At 40.4% G+C, this 20182-nt stretch overlaps 1 protein-coding gene across 1 annotated transcript in view; it reads right to left on the reverse strand.

Moving 5' to 3' along the window:
- HMCN1 (hemicentin 1) overlaps positions 1-20182 on the reverse strand; it is a 733390-nt gene that overhangs the window by 406414 nt on the left and 306794 nt on the right. Inside the window, exons 43-54 of the mRNA XM_069737257.1 lie at positions 19617-19739; positions 18633-18794; positions 16839-17120; positions 13057-13224; positions 12358-12471; positions 12000-12083; positions 10465-10656; positions 6068-6241; positions 4082-4195; positions 3136-3281; positions 2053-2197; positions 1061-1261 (exon numbers count right to left, since the gene is read on the reverse strand). Coding sequence (XP_069593358.1) covers positions 1061-1261; positions 2053-2197; positions 3136-3281; positions 4082-4195; positions 6068-6241; positions 10465-10656; positions 12000-12083; positions 12358-12471; positions 13057-13224; positions 16839-17120; positions 18633-18794; positions 19617-19739 — 1905 coding nt within the window. The remainder of the gene's footprint in view (positions 1-1060; positions 1262-2052; positions 2198-3135; positions 3282-4081; positions 4196-6067; positions 6242-10464; positions 10657-11999; positions 12084-12357; positions 12472-13056; positions 13225-16838; positions 17121-18632; positions 18795-19616; positions 19740-20182) is intronic.

Consider the following 20182-nt stretch of genomic DNA (forward strand, 5'->3'; position numbering starts at 1 on the left):
ACAGAACAGGAGTTTCAGAGTTCTCCAGAGAGAGGGAGCAGGGGGTTGGGTTTCAGGGGCATAGGTTTTACGTAGGAGAGATTGGAAAATTCATATTAGGCAGAAAGCGATAGGAGGGGAAATTAATGGGAAGTATCAGCTGAGGGGGTCCAGGATTGAAAGTTATTTGCCAGTATTGAGGAGAAGCAGAGAGCGAGCAGGTGGGAGAAGGAGAGAGGCTGGCTTGTTTTATATTTTAGTAGGAAAGATCTGAGGTTGAGGAGCACATATGCAGAAGAGGCCAAGTGGGGAGGTAAGAGGGAAGGAGACATGATTATTTGATTAAAGGGGGCTGGAGTTTTGGGGATAGTGAAGGAGAGTAAGGTTTAGTGGAGCAAAAACTGTAAGGGCATATGTAAGTATGGTGAAAGAATAAGTGTGGGGAAAAAGAATAGCTTAGTACATTTAATAATCAGTAGTTGCTTATATCTTCTGGTCCCTTCTAGTCCATTTCTGGCATATTTCAGATGCACACTTAAAGTGCCACATTTATGGAGCCAGACCATGGTCAGACAAACCTGGGACTCTACATTTATAAAGTTTTAAGTGCACATGGAATAGGCCAGGTGTGAGCAGTGGGGAAGAGCCACAGGAAGACAGCTCAAAGAAACACAGGAGGGGAGAATTAGGAGACAGAAGATAAAATGCATTCAGGATGAATTTGCATTCAGGAAATAGACAAACTCAAGTCATCAGATCTAGGCAAGTCTGTATCATTGAATTGAGGTGATAAACATGAGGGAAACCACATACCAGCAAAACCAGATAGATACAGTAAGGGAATCAGGAAATACGAGCTATGGTTATGCAGTACATATACTATTGTCTGTCTTACTGCTTTAATGACAAACACTTGAATGTCAAAACTTATGCTTTCCTGGTTTAGGATTTTTTTTTTTTTTATGATTCTCAATATAATTTGTATAGTCACACCTTGTAGAGCATGTAGTACAAGCAAATAGCAATGCAACATCATAGAGTGCACATTATATGAGTAATGTAATATTATTCTTCACTGTACCTGGTAGTATAAACACCTTATCATTTGAGGTGAGAAGGTTTCCATCCTTATACCATGAGATACTGGGTGGAGGCACGGCATTCGTTTCGCAATACAAAGTTAGTGGGTTGTGGACAATGACATCTTTGTTATCTCCATTTCGTGATACATCGCTGTCAGCATTTAGAAGAATTCCAGCTAACTTCAAAAATGTTGGTGGAACTAAAAAATATAAAAAAGTAAAAAAAAACTAATTTCCTCTTAATGCCATCTAAGCCCTTAAGTTATAGTCAAGATTTCTGAATTATAAAATACAGCAGAAATGAACATTTATACAAAATGTTACAATTGAAAAAAAAATGTTTTGCTCACCATAGAAAGGAGAAATAAAGAAAACATGGAAAAAAGCTAAACATAAACCATATAACTCCAAGCAAAGAAAAAAACAGTAAGTGCACTCACCGGTCTGTTGTGCGAAAGTCCTTTATTCAGAACATGTGCGGGCACACTGGGGAGAACGTGGACAAAAGACAAAAGTCTTTTGTCCACGTTCTCCCCAGTGTGCTAACACATGTTCTGAATAAAGGACTTTCGCACAACAGACCGGTGAGTGCACTTTCTGTTTTTTTTCTTTGCTTGGACTTATTTGATTTCGCTATTTCAGTGCACCCAGTGTCTAGCAGGCATATACGGCACAGCAGCAGCATTTCGTTTTTGTGGAGGTGGTTTATCTTGCAGGCATAACGGTGCCGTGTTTTTTCTACCTTTTGAAGATAAACCATATAACATGCATTGCTGTCACTGGGCAATTGGTGAGAGTCCAAAGCCAACCTATAAATGCAGGCTAATGATGGAGGGAAAACACAGAAGAATGATAACACTGGACTGCTTTATGCCTTACGATGTAACTATGCGATTTAACCTGAAAGCGACCACCCCTAGTCTATTGAATTACATGTCAGACAGAAGCATAGATATATATTTCAGGATGCGTATTTACATGCAGGTCTAACCTTGCACAATGACATCAAAGTCCTTTTCATCTTCCCCAGCAATGTTGGAGGCCACACAGGTGTACCTCCCAGTATCTGATAGCTGGGCCTTGTCTGCATGGAGTTTATAGCCATTCATTTGCAGAGGACTCTCAGGACCAAGAGGCTGTTTTAATAGAAAACATTTATAGAATATAAGAATTATTACACATTTATCTTGCTTCACTTGATTAATTGCCTATCCAAATACCCAGGTACTTGAGAAACCTATTAATGGAAAGACTATTGTATAGATGATTAGCATATGCAAACTTGTCACTGAACCATACAGCTTCACTGTACATATTTCTCATTCCATTTCCTCTCATCTCATGTATGAAAATTGAAAAATCTATGTTTTGCAATGAAGAGATTAATTCGTAAAAATGAAATGGGTTGTCTCAAGTTTAGAAGTTATTCAATATATCCACGGGGCTGGGGGTCTGACTGCTGGGCCTTCCACCATTCCCAATATCCGGGGCTCTGAAGAGTCCTGCGCAAATGAAATGGCAGTCGATCATACAAACTGGCTCCCCAGTCATCCTTAATGGGACCATCAGTGATATGGCAAGCACCTGTCCTCAGCACTCCCATAAGGATGAATGGAGTGACATTGCACATTTACTGACCACCGCTTCATTCACACAGGAGAGCACCAATTCTTGGGATTGGTCAGGATCCCATTGGTCAGACCCACAGCAATCCAAAAGCTACTCTCTAGTTGATTGTGGATCATTTCTAAGCTTGAGAATACCCGTTTAACCAAAAAAGAAAAGATTTTAGAGATGAGCTGAACTATATGATTTTAAAGACAACCTAGTCCAATCATACTTAGATCCTTCAGAGGTAGAAGCTTACTTTCCAGACCTGGTTGAAGGTATCAACCCACATCCTTCATATAGCCTCATTGCATAGAAGATGAATTTTGCCTAATCATACTCCTCATGCACAGCTGGTCACAAGAGACTAATTCCAAAGACTTTAGTACAACTACAGCTCTGTCCGTTACAAGAATTATGTCAAGACTTCAAGAAAAGGCAGAAAAAAAATATGTTGGTGACTGACCTGTCCATCTTTGTACCATATGACAGTGGCCCTTGGGAAGGCCTTCACTTCACATTCAAGACTGAAGTTAGTATTAACTTTGACTTTCACCTGCTTTGTAAATGTTCCAAGGCCAGACAGATCATCTTTTTTAATTTGTGGTGGAACTAGAAAAATTAGAACAAATAAGTCAGTATGTACAGTTTGCTTTTCCAATAAATACATTCCTCAACATTGCCGTTGCTACATCAAAAAACTTAAAGTTGTGGTATTATGGAAATCTTAAAATTGATATACTTCTTAATGATGTGCAAATAATGAAAAAAATGAAAAATAATTCAAAATATCTCAATTTATTTAGTACCTAGCTAATATTAGATAATTGAGATATTTTGAATTATTTTTCATTTTTTTCATTATTTGCACATCATTAAGAAGTATATCAATTTTAAGATTTCCATAATACCACAACTGCACCTTGCGCAGAAACACACTCACTTACACACCTTGGCTGTTTTCAATGAGATTATTAATGGATGTCTGAGGAATGTTCTGACATGTTGAATGCATTTGGGCATGCAAATCATCAAAATTCACTGCTGGCAGCTCTCTTTGCAACTGCAGTCCAATTATATCCCACATGTGCTCAATCGGAGACAAGTATGGAAACGTTGCATGCTATGGTAGCACGCTTAAGCTGCACAGACTGCTTAAAGTAGCACAAGCAACATGAGCTGCTTATCACTTTTAGTGTTGAAAAACGGCTCCTGAGACACTTTTAAAAAATGGTAGTAACGGGAGTGGCCAGCAATGGCTCTTTATGATATCTGCCTGTGGTGCTCATACTAGATCCCTAATAAAGTTAGATATTTTGAAAATTGTGTTTCCTATGATTTCCACAATATTGCAACTTCTCATCTAAGGAGTTGCAATTTCAATGATAAGTGTATAGTTTAATGAACTTTACCATAGACTTTCAAATTATAATGATGGCCATCCTGTCCTGCCTCATTGGATGCAATGCAGGTGTAGCTTCCAGAGTAGTCTTCTTGAGCCTTTAAAATCTGCAGAGTGTGGCCACCTAGATAAACGAGCCCAAAGGTTAATGAGAAGATAGTGGCATGCATAGTTTAAAGGGAACCTGTCAGCAGGATTGTACACAGTAACCTACAGACAGTGTCAGGTTGACGCCGTTATACTGATTAGGCTGGAGTCACACTAGGGATTTTAAAATCGGTCCAATTTTGATGTAGGAGAGTAAGACGAATGTAATGCAATTGTCATGTGAGTGTCATGCATTTTTTATCCGAGTACAATCTGATTTTTCACACCTAGCATCCGATTTACATCTGACTGCAATGCGATTTTAACATGAGATTTTACATAGAGCAATTCTCTGTCATTTACACATCATTTTCAAAGGAAATATTCTTCAAAACATATATATATATATATATATATATATATATATATATATATATATATATATATATATATATATATGTGTATAATAGATAGATAGATAGATAGATAAAATAAAAACTGGCAATTCAGCAGCCATGTAGTGTAAAATCACAGCAGGAGCCAACAGGATAGAATAGATGGATTACATACAGTAAATACAGATAGAATAGGTAGATCTATAGATGTCAGTAACATATACAATTAGTACAGTGTGTGTGCAGCTTACTATATATGTATTTAATTAATAAAAGATCATTTTTTTGAAAAATAAGGCGTGGGTTCCCGAGTAATTTTGTTGACCAGCAGAGGGAAAGCCAATGGCTGGGGGCAGATGTTTATAGCCTAGGAAGGGGGTAATACCCATGGAGCTTCACAAGCTATTAATATCAGCTCACAGCTGTATAATTAGCCTTTACTGGCTATTTAAATGGTGGACCCCCAAAAAAATAACATGGGGTCCCCCTATAACTAATAACCAGCAAAGGTTATTCAAACAGCTGCGGTCTGATATTAATAGCCTGGAAAGCTCCATGGGTATTATCCCCTTCCCAGGCTATTAACATCTGCCCCCAGCAGCTGACTTTCCCTCTGCTGGTTAACAAAATTATGTGGGAGCCCAAGCCATTTTTTTCAGAAAAATAATCTTTTATTAATTAAATACATGTACAGTAATTTGCACACACTGTACAAATTGTTTGAAACGCGTTGATTTCTCCACTGTGACTAGAACCACACTTACCATGTTTTTATGGATGTGATTTATTTCTTCAATAAAATTGGACAGTTTATTTACCTGCTTCTATGCTGGATTTTTCCTCTTCGTTTCCACTAGCAGCTGTCAGTTTTGGCTGCGCTGGTTATCAAAAATAGACGAGACCCCAAGTTTTTTTTTTTTTTTTTTACACAGTTTGCGCTGGTCAATCACAGCCATGCTAATACTTGACATGACCATGATTGAGCTGGAAGTGCCCACACAGCAAAGCTTGTTGATTGGTTCTGCTGCAGCCTTTCAACAAGCTTTGTTTGAGCTACTGAACCCGAACAGTAAGACAGACATCCTGGAAAAGTCTGTGTTCGGTGTCCGTGCACGGACACTAGCTGTTCAGTCCGGACCTAGAACTTTACCATTCAGGTTTGTCCATCCCTAAACATGAACTCTCTTATGACTGGTAAATTATTTTGCACTGTTAATCAATCATTTCAATTCTGCATTATCACTGGCTGTTCCTCTTATCATTTATCAAAAACATCTGCAATCTATATTTCCGCTTGTAATATTGAACTCTATGATATGTTGAGGATAGGATTGTTAAATAAAAGTGTCTTCACATATTCCCATCTGTGGTAAACATTATGCTAGAATTGGCGGTATATTGGGTATATAAAATGGGTACAAACACAAATTGACATTGCATACTTTCTGTTATTTGTTTGATGAATATGATAGATTTCATTTAAATAAAATAAATAAAAATAAACCAAGCCTCACCTGGAATAATTCTGATATTATCTTTTGAATGGACTTGAAATCCATCTTTATACCACGTTATCGTTGCAGGGGGGTGGGAATCAACATCGCAAGATAGTGATACTGAGCTGTGGAGAATTACAGATATTTCCTCTGGGGAGTTTTTAGTTTTGGAACCAAATATTCTTGGAGAAACTGTTTAAAAAAAAAAGTTGAATAAACTATTTATTGTCCTTCGATACCAATCATACATTTATAAGGACGCAATGGGACTTAATTCAGGAACATAATAGCAGTATAACTAGGTATAAGATAGTGGCAATGACTATTCTACAATTGGCTACTGCTATCAATAAGTGGTGCTTCCTTATTCTGTAGCTGACACTTTTTCGGTTAAGCGCCAGTACTTTAGGCTGCACATAGTGGTACGTCTTCTGTACTGGCTGATGATAAAGTTTTGAATATATTATAGAAAAAGCTTCATCTCTATAGGGTGACATAGATAAACGGGCCGACAAACAGCAAAATGTCGGATGAGTTACAATATTAACAAAAGTGAAGTTATACAGTATGTTTCTGAAGAAACGGTGAGTGGATCACAACTGTCTATACCATTATCAGAAAGGGTATAGATAAAGGTGTAGAGAAGAAAATAATAATAATCTTTATATAGCGATAACATATTCTGCAGCGCTTTACAGGTTGCACACATTATCATCGCTGTCCCCATTGGGGCTCACAATCTAAATTCCCTATCAGTATGTCTTTGGAGTGTGGGAGGAAACCGGAGTGCCTGGAGGAAACCCACACAAACACAGAGAGAACATACAAACTGATTGCAGATGTTGTCCTGGGTGGGATTTGAACCCAGGACTCCAGCGCTACAAGGCTGCTGTGCTAACCACTGAACCACTGAGCTGCTACATGACAATTTAGGAGGTTGACAAAACTAAAGTTATCCACGACTCTTCAAAGTTGAGGGGACTATGGCATCTTTATATAAATATGGAGATGCCCCTTTCACAAAATGTGTGATCATTTATTCTAGTTGAAGACTCTGTGACTTGAAAGAAAAATAGAGTCATTTCTGTTAGTACCAGGCAAAGGAAAAAAAAGTATTAAAGAGGAGCTTTTATAAAGAGGACTCATGAAATAATGATCATGAGCATTTTTTCTTAAAATTCTGCAGTTCTTATATTAATTTTGGCTTGAAAGTATGAAAATGTACACCCCTAGGCCATAGTATCATACTGCAAATGGGGTGTGTGACTTGCACGAACTTGCATTAATCAGCACTGGCAGTATCAGAATCTGTAGGTGTAAGGGGCTGGAATGGTTGAGGAAGATGTTGTGTCAACAGGGGAGTTGCATGATATTGTATGTTATTTTATATATATATATATATATATATATATATATATATATGATAAAAGGTTATGCTTTATTCCTATGGCCGGTTTTGGGTCTTGGCTCTCCTCTAGGCTTTGCCTGAAGGTTTTCCTTGGAAATGTGGGAGGTTTGTCCGCTAGTTGAACCATGCTAGGTATAGGAATATAGCTTGCACTACACAAGGCATTAGATAGTTATCATTGTTGGGATTAGCCCCATGTTCAGGAAGGGTTAGACCTGTTATTTAACAGAAAGTTTTCCAGGTTGAGGGACTGCAGAAGGAGGAGAGAGACTAGTCAGGTGTGAGTGAGTGGTAGCAAAGCTAGATATTACAGTGTTAACAGGTCCTAAGAAAAGTAGATGCAGCAGATGGGAGAAGTTTCTGTCAGTTCAAGTCTCCTTACAGCATGAGGACATATCTGAAGTTTCATATGGACACCAGGACAGTCATGGTCCTGAGGTCCGGAAGAGGTATTGATTGTCATATCTCTGTCCCCCCTTTGAGGAAGATGTTGGCTGGGTCATAGAGAAAGATAAGGATGACTTAAACTGACAGGACCTTCTCACCTCTGCTGCATCTATTTTTCCTAGCATGGAGCATGGTACCTTCCTCAGGATGCCAGCGGCAGAAATGTGGCGACTGGTGTCCGTGGCAAGCAGAGCCGAGTGCAACACCGGCGGCTATCTTCCTGAGGCCGCGCGTGAGCAGATTGAGATCACGGTGGCCCTCGACTTCAGGAAAATGGCCTCGCAGCCACTTTCCAGAAGACAAGGGTCGCCGAGATCTCAAGCCCACAGCCTCAGGAAAATGGAGTGCGAGAGGTCAGCCGAGATCTCAATCCATGCACGCACCGCCTCCGGCAGCCCACAGCTTCAGGAAGATGGCCGCAGGGAAACCAACAATGCACACCATATCGCCCACCGCCGACACAGAGCCTTAGCATTGCCACACCTCTGCCGCCACCGGTTCCCTGAGGAAGAGACATTGCTACACCACTGTCGCAACCCCCCAGTAAGCCTACGCTCGGACTATGAGACGCGCCCCTCATTTTCCTCCCAAATTTTGGGGGAAAGGTGCGTCTTATAGTCCAAAAAATACATAACATATGGGACATAACATATGGGACACTGCTTCCCTAAGATAAGTGTACCGTGACCACACACTTGTGCTGTTGAACTGGCTGCCTGCCACTATGTCTGGGTTGCACAATTTTTAGCCATAAACATTGCTATATGGTCTCCTTACTAATTTGATTTGATTCATATGCTATTGCTTGGTGATTATGCCCTCATATATATATGAATGAATTACTTTTCTGGCGGTGATGCCATCATCTATCTATACGGACGGATCATTATATCTCTGGCGATGATGCCTACATATTTCTGGCGGTGATGCCACCACTTACATATAATTATTGAATATGGTAATAATGGCTCTATTCTGGCGATGATGCCTACATAATTCTGGCCTTGATGCCGATTTTTGATGGTGCCAAAGCATCTGAGTTTTTGGTAATCTTAACACTATCAATGTATATGCCATCATGTGTATGTAACTATTGGAATACCATAATAATGGTTCTATTCTGGGGATGATGCCTATATGATTCTGGCGGTGATGCTGATACTTGTCTTGATGACTAAGCATCTGATGTTTCGGTAATTTTACCATGATGAGTGTACATTACCTAGGCTACTAATATAAGGTTTGATCTCTGAACAGGTGATCATATCCTTTATTTACATACTCTATCAGTAGAGAAGGTTTACAGTATCATATAAGATGTGTCTCCTGTTGAAGTGACAATATTTTCCTCTACCATCTCAGACAATCAGCTAATGACGGAGACACCAATCTTTTTCTATGATTATTCACTGCTGTATTTATAAATAATGATAACATTAAGAAGAGAGTATTATTTATTGTTTAATACATACATCCTTCTAAATCACTCATCTTTCCAGATTTGATATCACTTATAGTTAATACATTTCCTCACATGGAATTTAACAAGGCTTACTAACGTCATTGTGCATTGACAGCCATTAGCAGCAACAGCACATAAGTGTATCTGGTCATTTTATGTTTGTTTGTGGTGTGTTTTGGGTGGTGGCTTTGGTAGGGATACCTTTTAGGGTCTTTAGGGTCAGTCTAGGTTGAGCGGGGGTGCCATATCGTATCCCAGGGTGCCAACCTCCGCTGCAAGGAAGGGACTTCAGTAGGGCGAGGCACTTCTATCTTCCCTAGACCTTTCCTTATTAGTTATTATTTGTATTTAATGACTATCTGATCCTATTTTTGGGTTCCCTGCCATCGGTTGTGTGCTATGTGTTTGGGTTCTAGTCCTATATTTTAATTATTGTCATTAAAGAATATTTTTTAGGTCTTTTTTGTAATTCATTGGTTTTTTCTCTTGATGCTAGACCTAGGCCATCTTTTTTGTTTTTTTCTATATAACATAACAACCAACATCATGCAACTCCCCTGTTGACACAACATCTTCTTCAACCCTTCCACTCGCTTACATGGGGACAGTCAAGTAGAATAGTAATATCCAGTTGTCAACGTATGCATTCGAAGTTAAATAACATCAATGGAAGACAACAGAATTTGGAGAAAATGTACCCCTTAATTGGTCTTTTCTGGAATAAATACAATAATTATTAACACAGACGTGTCAGGAGAGATTATAAATCATCTCCAATGTCAGAATAAGAAAGCCTTTTCTACTTTTTTAACCTATATAAATTCTAGAACGTTCTTCGGGATAGGACATGGCAAGAGTAGGAAGTAATGATAAGAAAGGATTAGGTACAATATATATTGTACTCTACAGGTTCACTGGTATAGAGAAAGTAGTAGTGATCCAAAGATCTCCCCACCTTTGGGAAGGAGTCACAAAGTAACCGCTTTGATCACTCAATAATCAATAATGGGCTTCTTTTGTTAGACTGAGGCTGAATTCTATGGATCTTCTCCGTTATAACTGATTAATGACAATGAATGAAAACAAAAATATACTCACCCATAACATTAAGGCGAAACCTTCTGCTTTTATCGCCTGCTGAATTAGAAGCAATGCAAACATATGTTCCTGTGTCAGACACCATGGCACCATTAATTTGAAACGTTTGTCCTCCATTTCTGACTATATGATGACTTTCCAAATGCAAAGGCTGACCGAACTTTACCCATGTCAGCTGTGGTGCAGGATTCCCTGAGTAAAAGTGTAGAGATAACATAAATTTCAAGACATATTCACATATATTTTAAAAGGAGCCACAGAACATAATTTATGAATTCATTAGTAGATGTATAAAAAGAAGAATTGTGGGCAGAATGATAGAGTATGGCTTCTCTGACTTCTACTGTCTGGTTTCAGTGTTAGCCTCCATGCACACTGCACTGCCCTGTACTGCAGTACGTGGTGCCCATTTTATTGGCTGGGTTCTCACTGCGTTGTGTGAACCCGTTTAACGGACTATGTTACACCGCGGCATAACGGGGTGTAACGTAGTCCGTTAACGCCGCCATTACTTGCAATGGTGAACGCATCGCTAGCGCACGCCCACAATGGGTGTGCGCTAGCGATGTGCCGTCATTGAGTGACGGACCCGAGACGCAATGCTCCATCTGCGCTAGCGCAGTGCCAAAGTCAGCACTTGCATTAGTGCAGTCCGTTTAACGGATTTGTTGAACGGACTGCACAACGCAAGTGTGAACCTAGCCGAGGCACGCCACCCCATCTCCACATGGTGGATTTATCTCTAACAGCAATGAAAGGTATAATATTCACGTAATACGGATGTGATGGAGCCTGTCATGCAAAAACAGCTCTCACACAGCTCCAACAATGGAAGGTTAAAAACATTACATGTCTAGGAAAAGGCGACAAACAACAAACAACAATTTTTTTAACAATCTTCGGAATTTTTCTTCACAACTCAAATATATAAAAAAAAATCAAGTTTGGTATCGCCATAATTATAGTGACCTGGAGAATTATATTGACAGGTTATTTTTACCATATACCGGTAATTAAAGCTGTAAAAAGAACCCACCCACAAAAATATAACAGAATTTAGTTTTTTTTCATCATTTCACTGCACTTGGATTTTTTTGTCTGTTCTCCAGTACATTCAATGGTAAAATGAATAGCGTGATTAAAAACTACATCTCACGTCACAAAAAACAAGCTCCCATATGGTTATGCCAACAGAAAAATAACATTGCCATGGCTTTTGGAAAAAGGTGAAGAAGAAAAAAAAAAAAAAGAAAAATGCCTTGGGGATTAAATAAAGCTTAGATGATTTTTGGAATATAATAATCTTATGTTAACTACAGGTGCCCAGGCCTCTGTTATTACATTACTAGCGATGGGGCGTTGATCAGGGGATTTCTTGTGATTGCAATATTGAAGCCAGTAGAGATTTTCGGGGGGTTTCTGTCTCATCTGAGTTTTATGCTCTTCCTTGGAGCTTCATAGCAATAAAACAGGTTGGAATTATACAACTGTGTAATGAAAAACTATAAGAATAAGATGTAGTAATATAGTATTACCTGTTACTTCACATGAAAGAGTTACATCACTTTTCTCTTTTACCTTTACGTCTTCCAGAGTATTTCCCGTAAATCTTGGTGGCACTAAATAAGAAGATACACAATATAGAAAAGTGCTGGTTCAATGACGATAAAATGCACAGAAAATCGTCTTGCCTGTCTGGGTGGAATGTGCTGGATGTGTAGACTTCATAAAAACACAGTAATGGGAATGGCAAAAGAAAAAGCGCAGAATATTCAATTTGGAAAAAAGAAGTTTATAGCATCACTAACTATTAAAAATGATAATCTTGTTGGAAAATAACAGAATGTGAGGTCCAGAAGGCATCTCCCCCATATGATGAAACAAATCATTTACCTAGTACACTTAGTTGGAAGTTTTTGCTTTTCTCCCCAGCAGCATTTGAAACTACACAGCGATATCTTCCTGCATCCGAAAGTGCAGTATGTAAAAAGCGCAGGATCATACCCCCTAAGGCATGAAAATAAATGCAGAGAAATTATTTTTTGCCTCTCTACCAGGATTATCTGCCTAAAAAGACAGATATTTGTATTGCTAAATGTACTTTTTTTTATTTCAAACTTTTAAAGCAGAATAGCAAATGATGAATGATGGACCACTGAGGCTTGTTTGTATATGGATTCACCAGAACCAAGTGAAGCCTATATGATATGAAACATGATTAGGTGGTTTATATAAAGGTAAGACAGAGTTAATGGTTTAGGTGGGAGTTAAAAAAAATACAAAATCTGAAAAATATAAAAAAATTATCATATTTGGTAACACTTCATATGTAACTGTCCTAACCAATTATATATCATAAATATATCATAAATATTTTTCCATATGGTGAATGATGAAATGAAAATAGGCACTGACATGATAGAATTGCTGTTTTTTGGTCAGTTTATGTCACCAAAAACATGTAATAAAAAGAGATCAGTCTTACGTACCCCCCAAAAAACACTGATTCAAATACTGCTTGTCCGTTGTTCAGAATAGCATGCAATATTTTCGGCATCTGAGTATTTGTAAATGGTGAGCAGCCTGACTTACCTGACATAAGTTGGAGATTTTGATCAGAAGTAATAGGATAGTCATCTTTGTACCACGTTATTTTAGGTGGAGGAATGCCTGAGACTTCACACGTTAGAGTCACTGGATTTCTTTCTAGAACGCTTATATTTTCATGCTCCTGAAATCTTCCCAAAAAATCTGGGGGGACTTAAAATGCAAATATATTATTAGTATACTGTCATTACTCTGTTGTCAGATTACCTTGGGACATGGGCTCCTTCCCGATCCCTAACACTAGGGGCACCCTAACTATCCCTGCTACCCTGATTACTTCTGATGGTGAAGACGCTGGGGCCACGTACCGTGCTGAACTCCTGAATCTGCCCTATAACTGTCGAGAATTTGCAAACAGCCGAACGTCCAAGCAACACAGAACAATACTCCAAACGCCTCTACTCCAAATGCATCTACCCACAACCGACTCCTCCACTCCACACCAGGCAGTATGAGGCAAGTATATGTAGCAGAGGGGAATGCCCAATACTGCACAGCTGAGATCATCCAAGCAGAGAGGCTTCAGAGACACTAAGCAGCACACTTTAACCTCTGGACAGCTAACAGAAACCTGAACTGTTTAATATGAAGGAGACATGCTTCTAATCAGTGCAGGAGTACGTGAAATCAGACAATGTGGTCTTTTGGCTCCTCGCCATCCTACTGAAGTCACAGCCCCCATGACCAGCCCACATAGCAGACTGGGCTACCATCTACTATATAATTATCTAAGGGTCACTTCCGTCTTTCTGTCTGTCCTTCTTTCTGTCACGGATATTCATTGGTCGCGGACTCTGTCTGTCAAGGAAATCCAAGTCGCTGATTGGTCGCGTCAAAACAGCCACGACCAATCAGCGACGGGCACAGTCCGGAAGAAACTGGCCGCTCCTTACTCCCCGCAGTCACTGCCTGGTGCCCGCATACTCCCGTCCAGCCACCGCTAACATAGGGTTAATGCCGGTGGTAACGGACCGCGTTATGACGCGGGTAAAGCAATCCATTACCGCCGCTATTAACCCTGAGTGTCCCCAACTTTTTACCGTTGATGCTGCCTATGCGGCATCAATAGTAAAAAAATGTAATGTTAACAATAATAAAAAAAACAAAAAACCTGCTATACTCACCCTCCGCAGTCCGCCGAGCCGCTCGCGCCTGCCGCCATCTTCCATTCCCAGCGATGCATTGCGAAATTACCCAGAAGACTTAGCGGTCTCGCGAGACCGCTAAGTCTTCTGGGTAATTTCGCAATGCATCCTGGGAACGGAAGATGGCGGCAGCCGCGCGCCCATCGCCACAGCGCCGTTGGATCCCAGGGGTGAGTATGTAACTATTTTTTATTTTATTTCTTTTTTTTAACAGGGATATGTGCCCACACTGCTAAATACTGCGTGGGCTACATGGCTGCTATATACTACGTGGACAGTACTATATACTACATGGCTGCTATTTACTACGTGGGCAGTACTATATACTACATGGCTGCTATATACTACGTGGACAGTACTATATACTACATAGCTGCTATATACTACGTGGGCAGTACTATATACTACATGGCTGCTATATACTATGTGGGCAGTACTATATACTACGTGGACAGTACTATATACTACATGGCTGCTATATACTATGTGGGCAGTACTATATACTACATGGCTGCTATATACTATGTGGGCAGTACTATATACTACATGGCTGCTATATACTACGTGGGACTGGCCAATATACTACATGTCTGTGCTGTATACTACGTGGCCCTGTGCTGTATACTATGTCGCTGTGCAATATATTATGTGGCTGGGCAATATACTATGTCGCTGGGCAATATACTACGTCACTGGGCAATATACTACGTGACTGGGCAATATACTATGTGGCTTGGCAATATACTACGTGGCTTGGCAATATAGTACGTGACTGGGCAATATAGTACGTGACTGGGCAATATACTATGTCGCTGGGCAATATACTACATGGCTGGGCAATATACTACGTGGACATGCATATTCTAGAATACCCGATGCGTTAGAATCGGGCCACCGTCTACTTGCTATTACAAGTATATTTTAAGACTACTAATACTGGTGAGGGCAAGGTTAGGAACAAGTAAAATAATATCTTGGGCAACCCCTTTAAACATACTTCTACTATATAATTGTCTAAGGGTCACTTCCGTCTGTCTGTCTGTCTTTCTGTCTGTCATGGATATTCATTCGTCACGGCCTCTGTCTGTCATGAAAATCCAAGTCGCTGATTGGTCGCGGCAAAACAGCCACGACCAATCAGCGACGGGCACAGTCCAGAAGAAAATGGCCGCTCCTTACTCCCCGCAGTCAGTGCCCGGTGTCCGCATACTCCCCTCTGGTTACTGCTAATACAGGGTTAATGCCGGCGGTAACGGACCGCGTTATGCCGTGGGTAACGCACTCCGTAACCGCTGCTATTAACCCTGTGTGTCCCCAACTTTTTACTATTGATGCTGCCTATGCGGCATCAATAGTAAAAAAATGTAACGTTAAAAATAATAAAAAAAACAAAAAACCTGCTATTCTCACCCTCCGTAGTCCGGCGAGCCGCACGCGCCTTCCGCCATCTTCCGTTCCCGGCGATGCATTGCAAAATTACCCAGAAGACTTAGCGGTCTCGTGAGACCGCCAAATCATCTGGGTAATTTCGCAATGCATCCTGGGAACGGAAGATGGCGGCAGGCGCGCGCGTATCGCCGGAGCTTCGGTGGATCCCAGGGGTGAGTATATAACTATTTTTTATTTTAATTATTTTTTTTAACAGGGATATGGTGCCCACACTGCTAAATACTGTGTGGGCAGTGTTATATACTACGTGGCTGCTATATACTGCGTGGGCTGTGCTATATATTACATGGCCAGTGTTATATACTGTGTGACCTGTGTTATATACTACGTCGCCTGTGTTACATACTGTGTGGCTGCTATATACTGCATGGGCTGTGTTATATAGTACGTGGCTGTGTTATATGCTGTGTGGCCACTGTTATTTATTGCGTGGCCTGTATTAACGCTTCGGGTATTCTACAACATGTATGTATATAGCAGCCACATAGTATATAGCACAGGCCACGTAGTATTTGTCTGCTATATACTACATGGTGCCTATATACTACGTGGCCTGTGCTATATACTATGTGGCTGCTATATGCATACATAAATACATATTCTAGAATACCCGATGCGTTAGAATCAGGCCACCATCTAGTATAGTTATATTTGTCTAGCAGTACTTCAAAGGCCTGAAACAAAGACCTGATATTTTGTTAAAGCACCAGTTAGTGGATTTTTTTATTTTACCACTGGAGCGGTGCTTCTAATGTAAGGTCACTGATCCTACTCTCATACTTACCTGCTGCCGTGTTCCTCTTTTATTGCCGCAGCTCCCTTCGGTCTCCGGCAGTTTGTGACCGTCAGGATCACTCCAGTGTTTGCTGCAGCGAGCCGGAGATCACAACTCAATACAGGTCTATGAGGGCTTCAGACTGGCTCTCATAGACTTGCATTGAAAACTTGTAACATAACATCTGACTTCTGGTCAGTCAGAAGTTGCGGTCACAAGATGGTGTTGTGGGACCGGAATGATGCTGAAAAAAGGTGAAGACAGCAGAGGGTAAGTATGAGACTGGGACAAGGAACTTATAGTAGAAGCACCACTTCAGTGTTGAAAAAAAAAACAAAATGTTGGAGTGGTGCTTTAAAAATCTTATCTCAAGAAAAGCAATATTTAAAGTCACTTACCAAGCACTCTCAAGTTATACTTTTTGTCAGCTTGTCCTGCCACATTTACTGCTACACACACATAATGGCCAGAGTGTAAAAGCTGAATGTTTTCTAAATGAAACTGTCTTCCATTGTTTAGGAGTCTGAACCCATCTCCATTAAGCACAGGAGTACCGTCTCTCAGCCAGGTTAGCAGGGGTACTGGGTCTCCACTGGAGTCACATTCAAGAGTTAAATTGCTTCCTTGAATTTTTGCAATTTCAATGGGAACTTTTCCACTTTCAGATATAGTAGGACGTACTGTAACAAAATAAACATATTATTCACACTAACAATATTTCAATGCATAAACTGCAATAATATAAATCCGGTTCTGATCTACCAGGTTTTTGCATCCTAATCTGAGAGCAGCATGCTGTAACAGGGGCACTACCTTAGACAATTGCTGTATTTTTAAAAAGGTAACTTTTTATCAGCAGAACATTATCACTAGAGGTTATAGACGAGCGAATCTTTTCAAATTTCACTTTGCTGACTTTGATTTGCAGCTAATAAATTCACAAGAATCTTAACACTAGAAAGCTTTTAATTCCTTGGAAAACACACATGTGGGCGAGGAGAACCCTGCATGTGCAGACGATCAGGAATTGGCAGCGCTTTGGATATAGCACATGTCTGCTGCCTCCTAAGCGCTGCCGGCTATTAAACGCCAGTGATTCTGCATGTGATCACTGAACCGTGCAGAATCACTGCACCCAATAGATTGTATGGGTGACATTTATCTTGTGGACACACTAGTGTCTCCGCAAGAGAAATAGATATGCTGCTGTCTGGAAAGACGCGCCGTGACGTCACAAAGGTCCTTCGCGGCATGCAATGCATCCCTGGGAACGGAAGCCGCCGCATGCATCGCGGAGAGAACTCAGGGGGCCGTCAGAAGGTAAGTATATACATATTTTTTTATTTTTATTCCTTTTTTTTACACAAATATGGATCCCAGAGCCTGAAGGAGAGTCTCCTCTCCTCCAGACCCTGGTAACCATCCAGGACCGCTCCCTGCGCACGCCGTATAAGACGACACCCGGTGTATAAGATGATCCCCGAAAAGTTGGGGGTCGTCTTATATGCCCAGTCATCTTATACACCAAAAAATAAGGTAGTTTTTTTACTTCCTCAAAATGATTTTGATTTGGTTCTCCATGGATTTGCACAGATTATTATTGATTACATTAAAGGCAGAAAAAGTTCTCAAATGATTCCTCTTAATATAATTTTTAGATGACATAAACCTTGCATTTTAGCAGGGGTGTGTAGACTTTTTATATCCACTGTATGTTTTACTGTATAACGTGTAACCTCTGGAAAAACAGATATACAAAGTCTCTGTGACTATTGATCTGTGGTTTCTGATTTTCCCAGAGCTGTTGTATGCCATCCACAGAAGTCTACAGGCCACACCATAACTCTGCACTCCTGACACTTCAATCTAAGGCAAATGGAGATTTTTCTGCTGAATTGTGTGTAAATCCTGCTGAGAGAAAGAATAGGGGTATGTCCTGTAATACGCTATATGCACGGGGCCTTTGGAAAACATTACTATTATTTCTGCTGCACTAACATACATTGAACATTCATTCATTGTCACTGAGAGACCGCCCTGCTCATTTCCGCATTGTCATTTCATTTTCTATTTTGTAATGTATGAAATATGTGCTGGATTTTGTTACTGGTGGAATTTATTTTGCTTTGAGTATTTCAAGATAATTGACTTGTAAAGATTACTAAGGATAATATTACTATTGTATCATTTACCATAAACTGTCACATTGTACTGCCTTGTCGCAATCCCGGCGGTGTTTATAGCAGTACAAGTATATTCGGCTTCATCAGTCTTTACAGCCATTGATATCTGAAGGTGACGACCTCCAGAAAGATATCGAATGCGGCCCGAGTCCTCTGGATTCAGTGGAATACCTGAAAACACCAAAGCTGGGTAAGGCTCTGATGATACCATCATGGCATCACTTCTGCTCTATTATTGCAGTTCAAAAAACCAAACAAATAACAGAATATAGTGTTCAGATACATAGTGGATGCTTTCCTGAAACGGAAAGTACTTGCAAGCAGCATAATACAAAGACTTTAGAAACTAATCCGCAGCATTGCACGCTTGGTGGTTCCAAGCGCGGTGGATTAGACTGGGGTGGAAAGAGATGATTTGCATAGCTCCGCCTACTGCAAAGGATTCTGGGTAAACCTGCTATTCTTTGTATTATGCTGCTTGCAAGTACTTTCCGTTTCAGGAAAGCATCCACTATGTATTTCCTTTAAGTAGAGGGCTTTTCGGTCTCTTTCGTCCCGCTACATTTAGCCCAACTTGGGTCTCTCCCTAAGGTGGCTAGCATATATGTTCAGATACAGAAAGCCCAAAAGGTTTATCCTTGATAAGAAGCTTCAAATCTAGACACTATGGGGTAAAACATGAAAGCGGTTGAAACAACATATCTGTAGGATAAGCCATATATATGTGATTGGGGGTGGATCCTCACCAATCAGCTGCCATTTGGCCCGCCAGCGGCCGATGTATGCAATGCATAGAGTTTGAACCGCACCAATGACCATTGCTACTATTCCGCTGAGCACTACTTGAATGTTTGCTATGGGCTACATGTTATTTCTCTGGGAAGGCTTCAAGCAAGAGATCCACAATAAATATCACCGAAGACTAGTACAGAAAACACTGAAAGATAAAGCTACATAACTGGAAGTAGTCTGACACGTAATGTACGTACTGACCTTTTTTTGTCCAAGTGAGTGCAGGAGCTGGAATCCCGCTGGAATCACACACGAGACTTATGAGTGATCCTTCAATGACAGTAACAACTCTTTCTTCTGCCGAACTTTTGATCTTTGGGGGCACTAAGAGTTAGTAGATATTAGACATGTAAGTAATATTTCAGGACACAGCAAGAGCTTAAGCACTGTGCAGCTGGAAGGACATCTGCTTCACCTTATTTTACATGAAAGTGGAGTTACCAGTGAGTTACCAGTGTGATGTGTAATGGCGGCTTTGTGCTCTCCTGATCTCACTGCAGAGCTGTGAGTGATTATACCTCACACATCTGCAGGTTCCTCTCAGCTTCCATCTCACAGGCAGGGTTGTAATAATGTTATAATTGAGCAGAGATGTGAGAGCTGCAGCAAATGTGTTTGTAAGGAAACAAAGTTCTGTGTTAATTATTTGTCTTGCTCTGGTAACTCCTCCTTTCACTTATAATAATCTGTGGAGGCAGAGTCACATGCAGATGAGGGTCCGGCCCACAGTCCTGAACAGCTCATTTACATATTTGATATCAATGTAT

Source organism: Ranitomeya imitator, chromosome 8 (assembly GCF_032444005.1).
Source record: "Ranitomeya imitator isolate aRanImi1 chromosome 8, aRanImi1.pri, whole genome shotgun sequence".
NCBI classification, from domain to species: domain Eukaryota; kingdom Metazoa; phylum Chordata; class Amphibia; order Anura; family Dendrobatidae; genus Ranitomeya; species Ranitomeya imitator.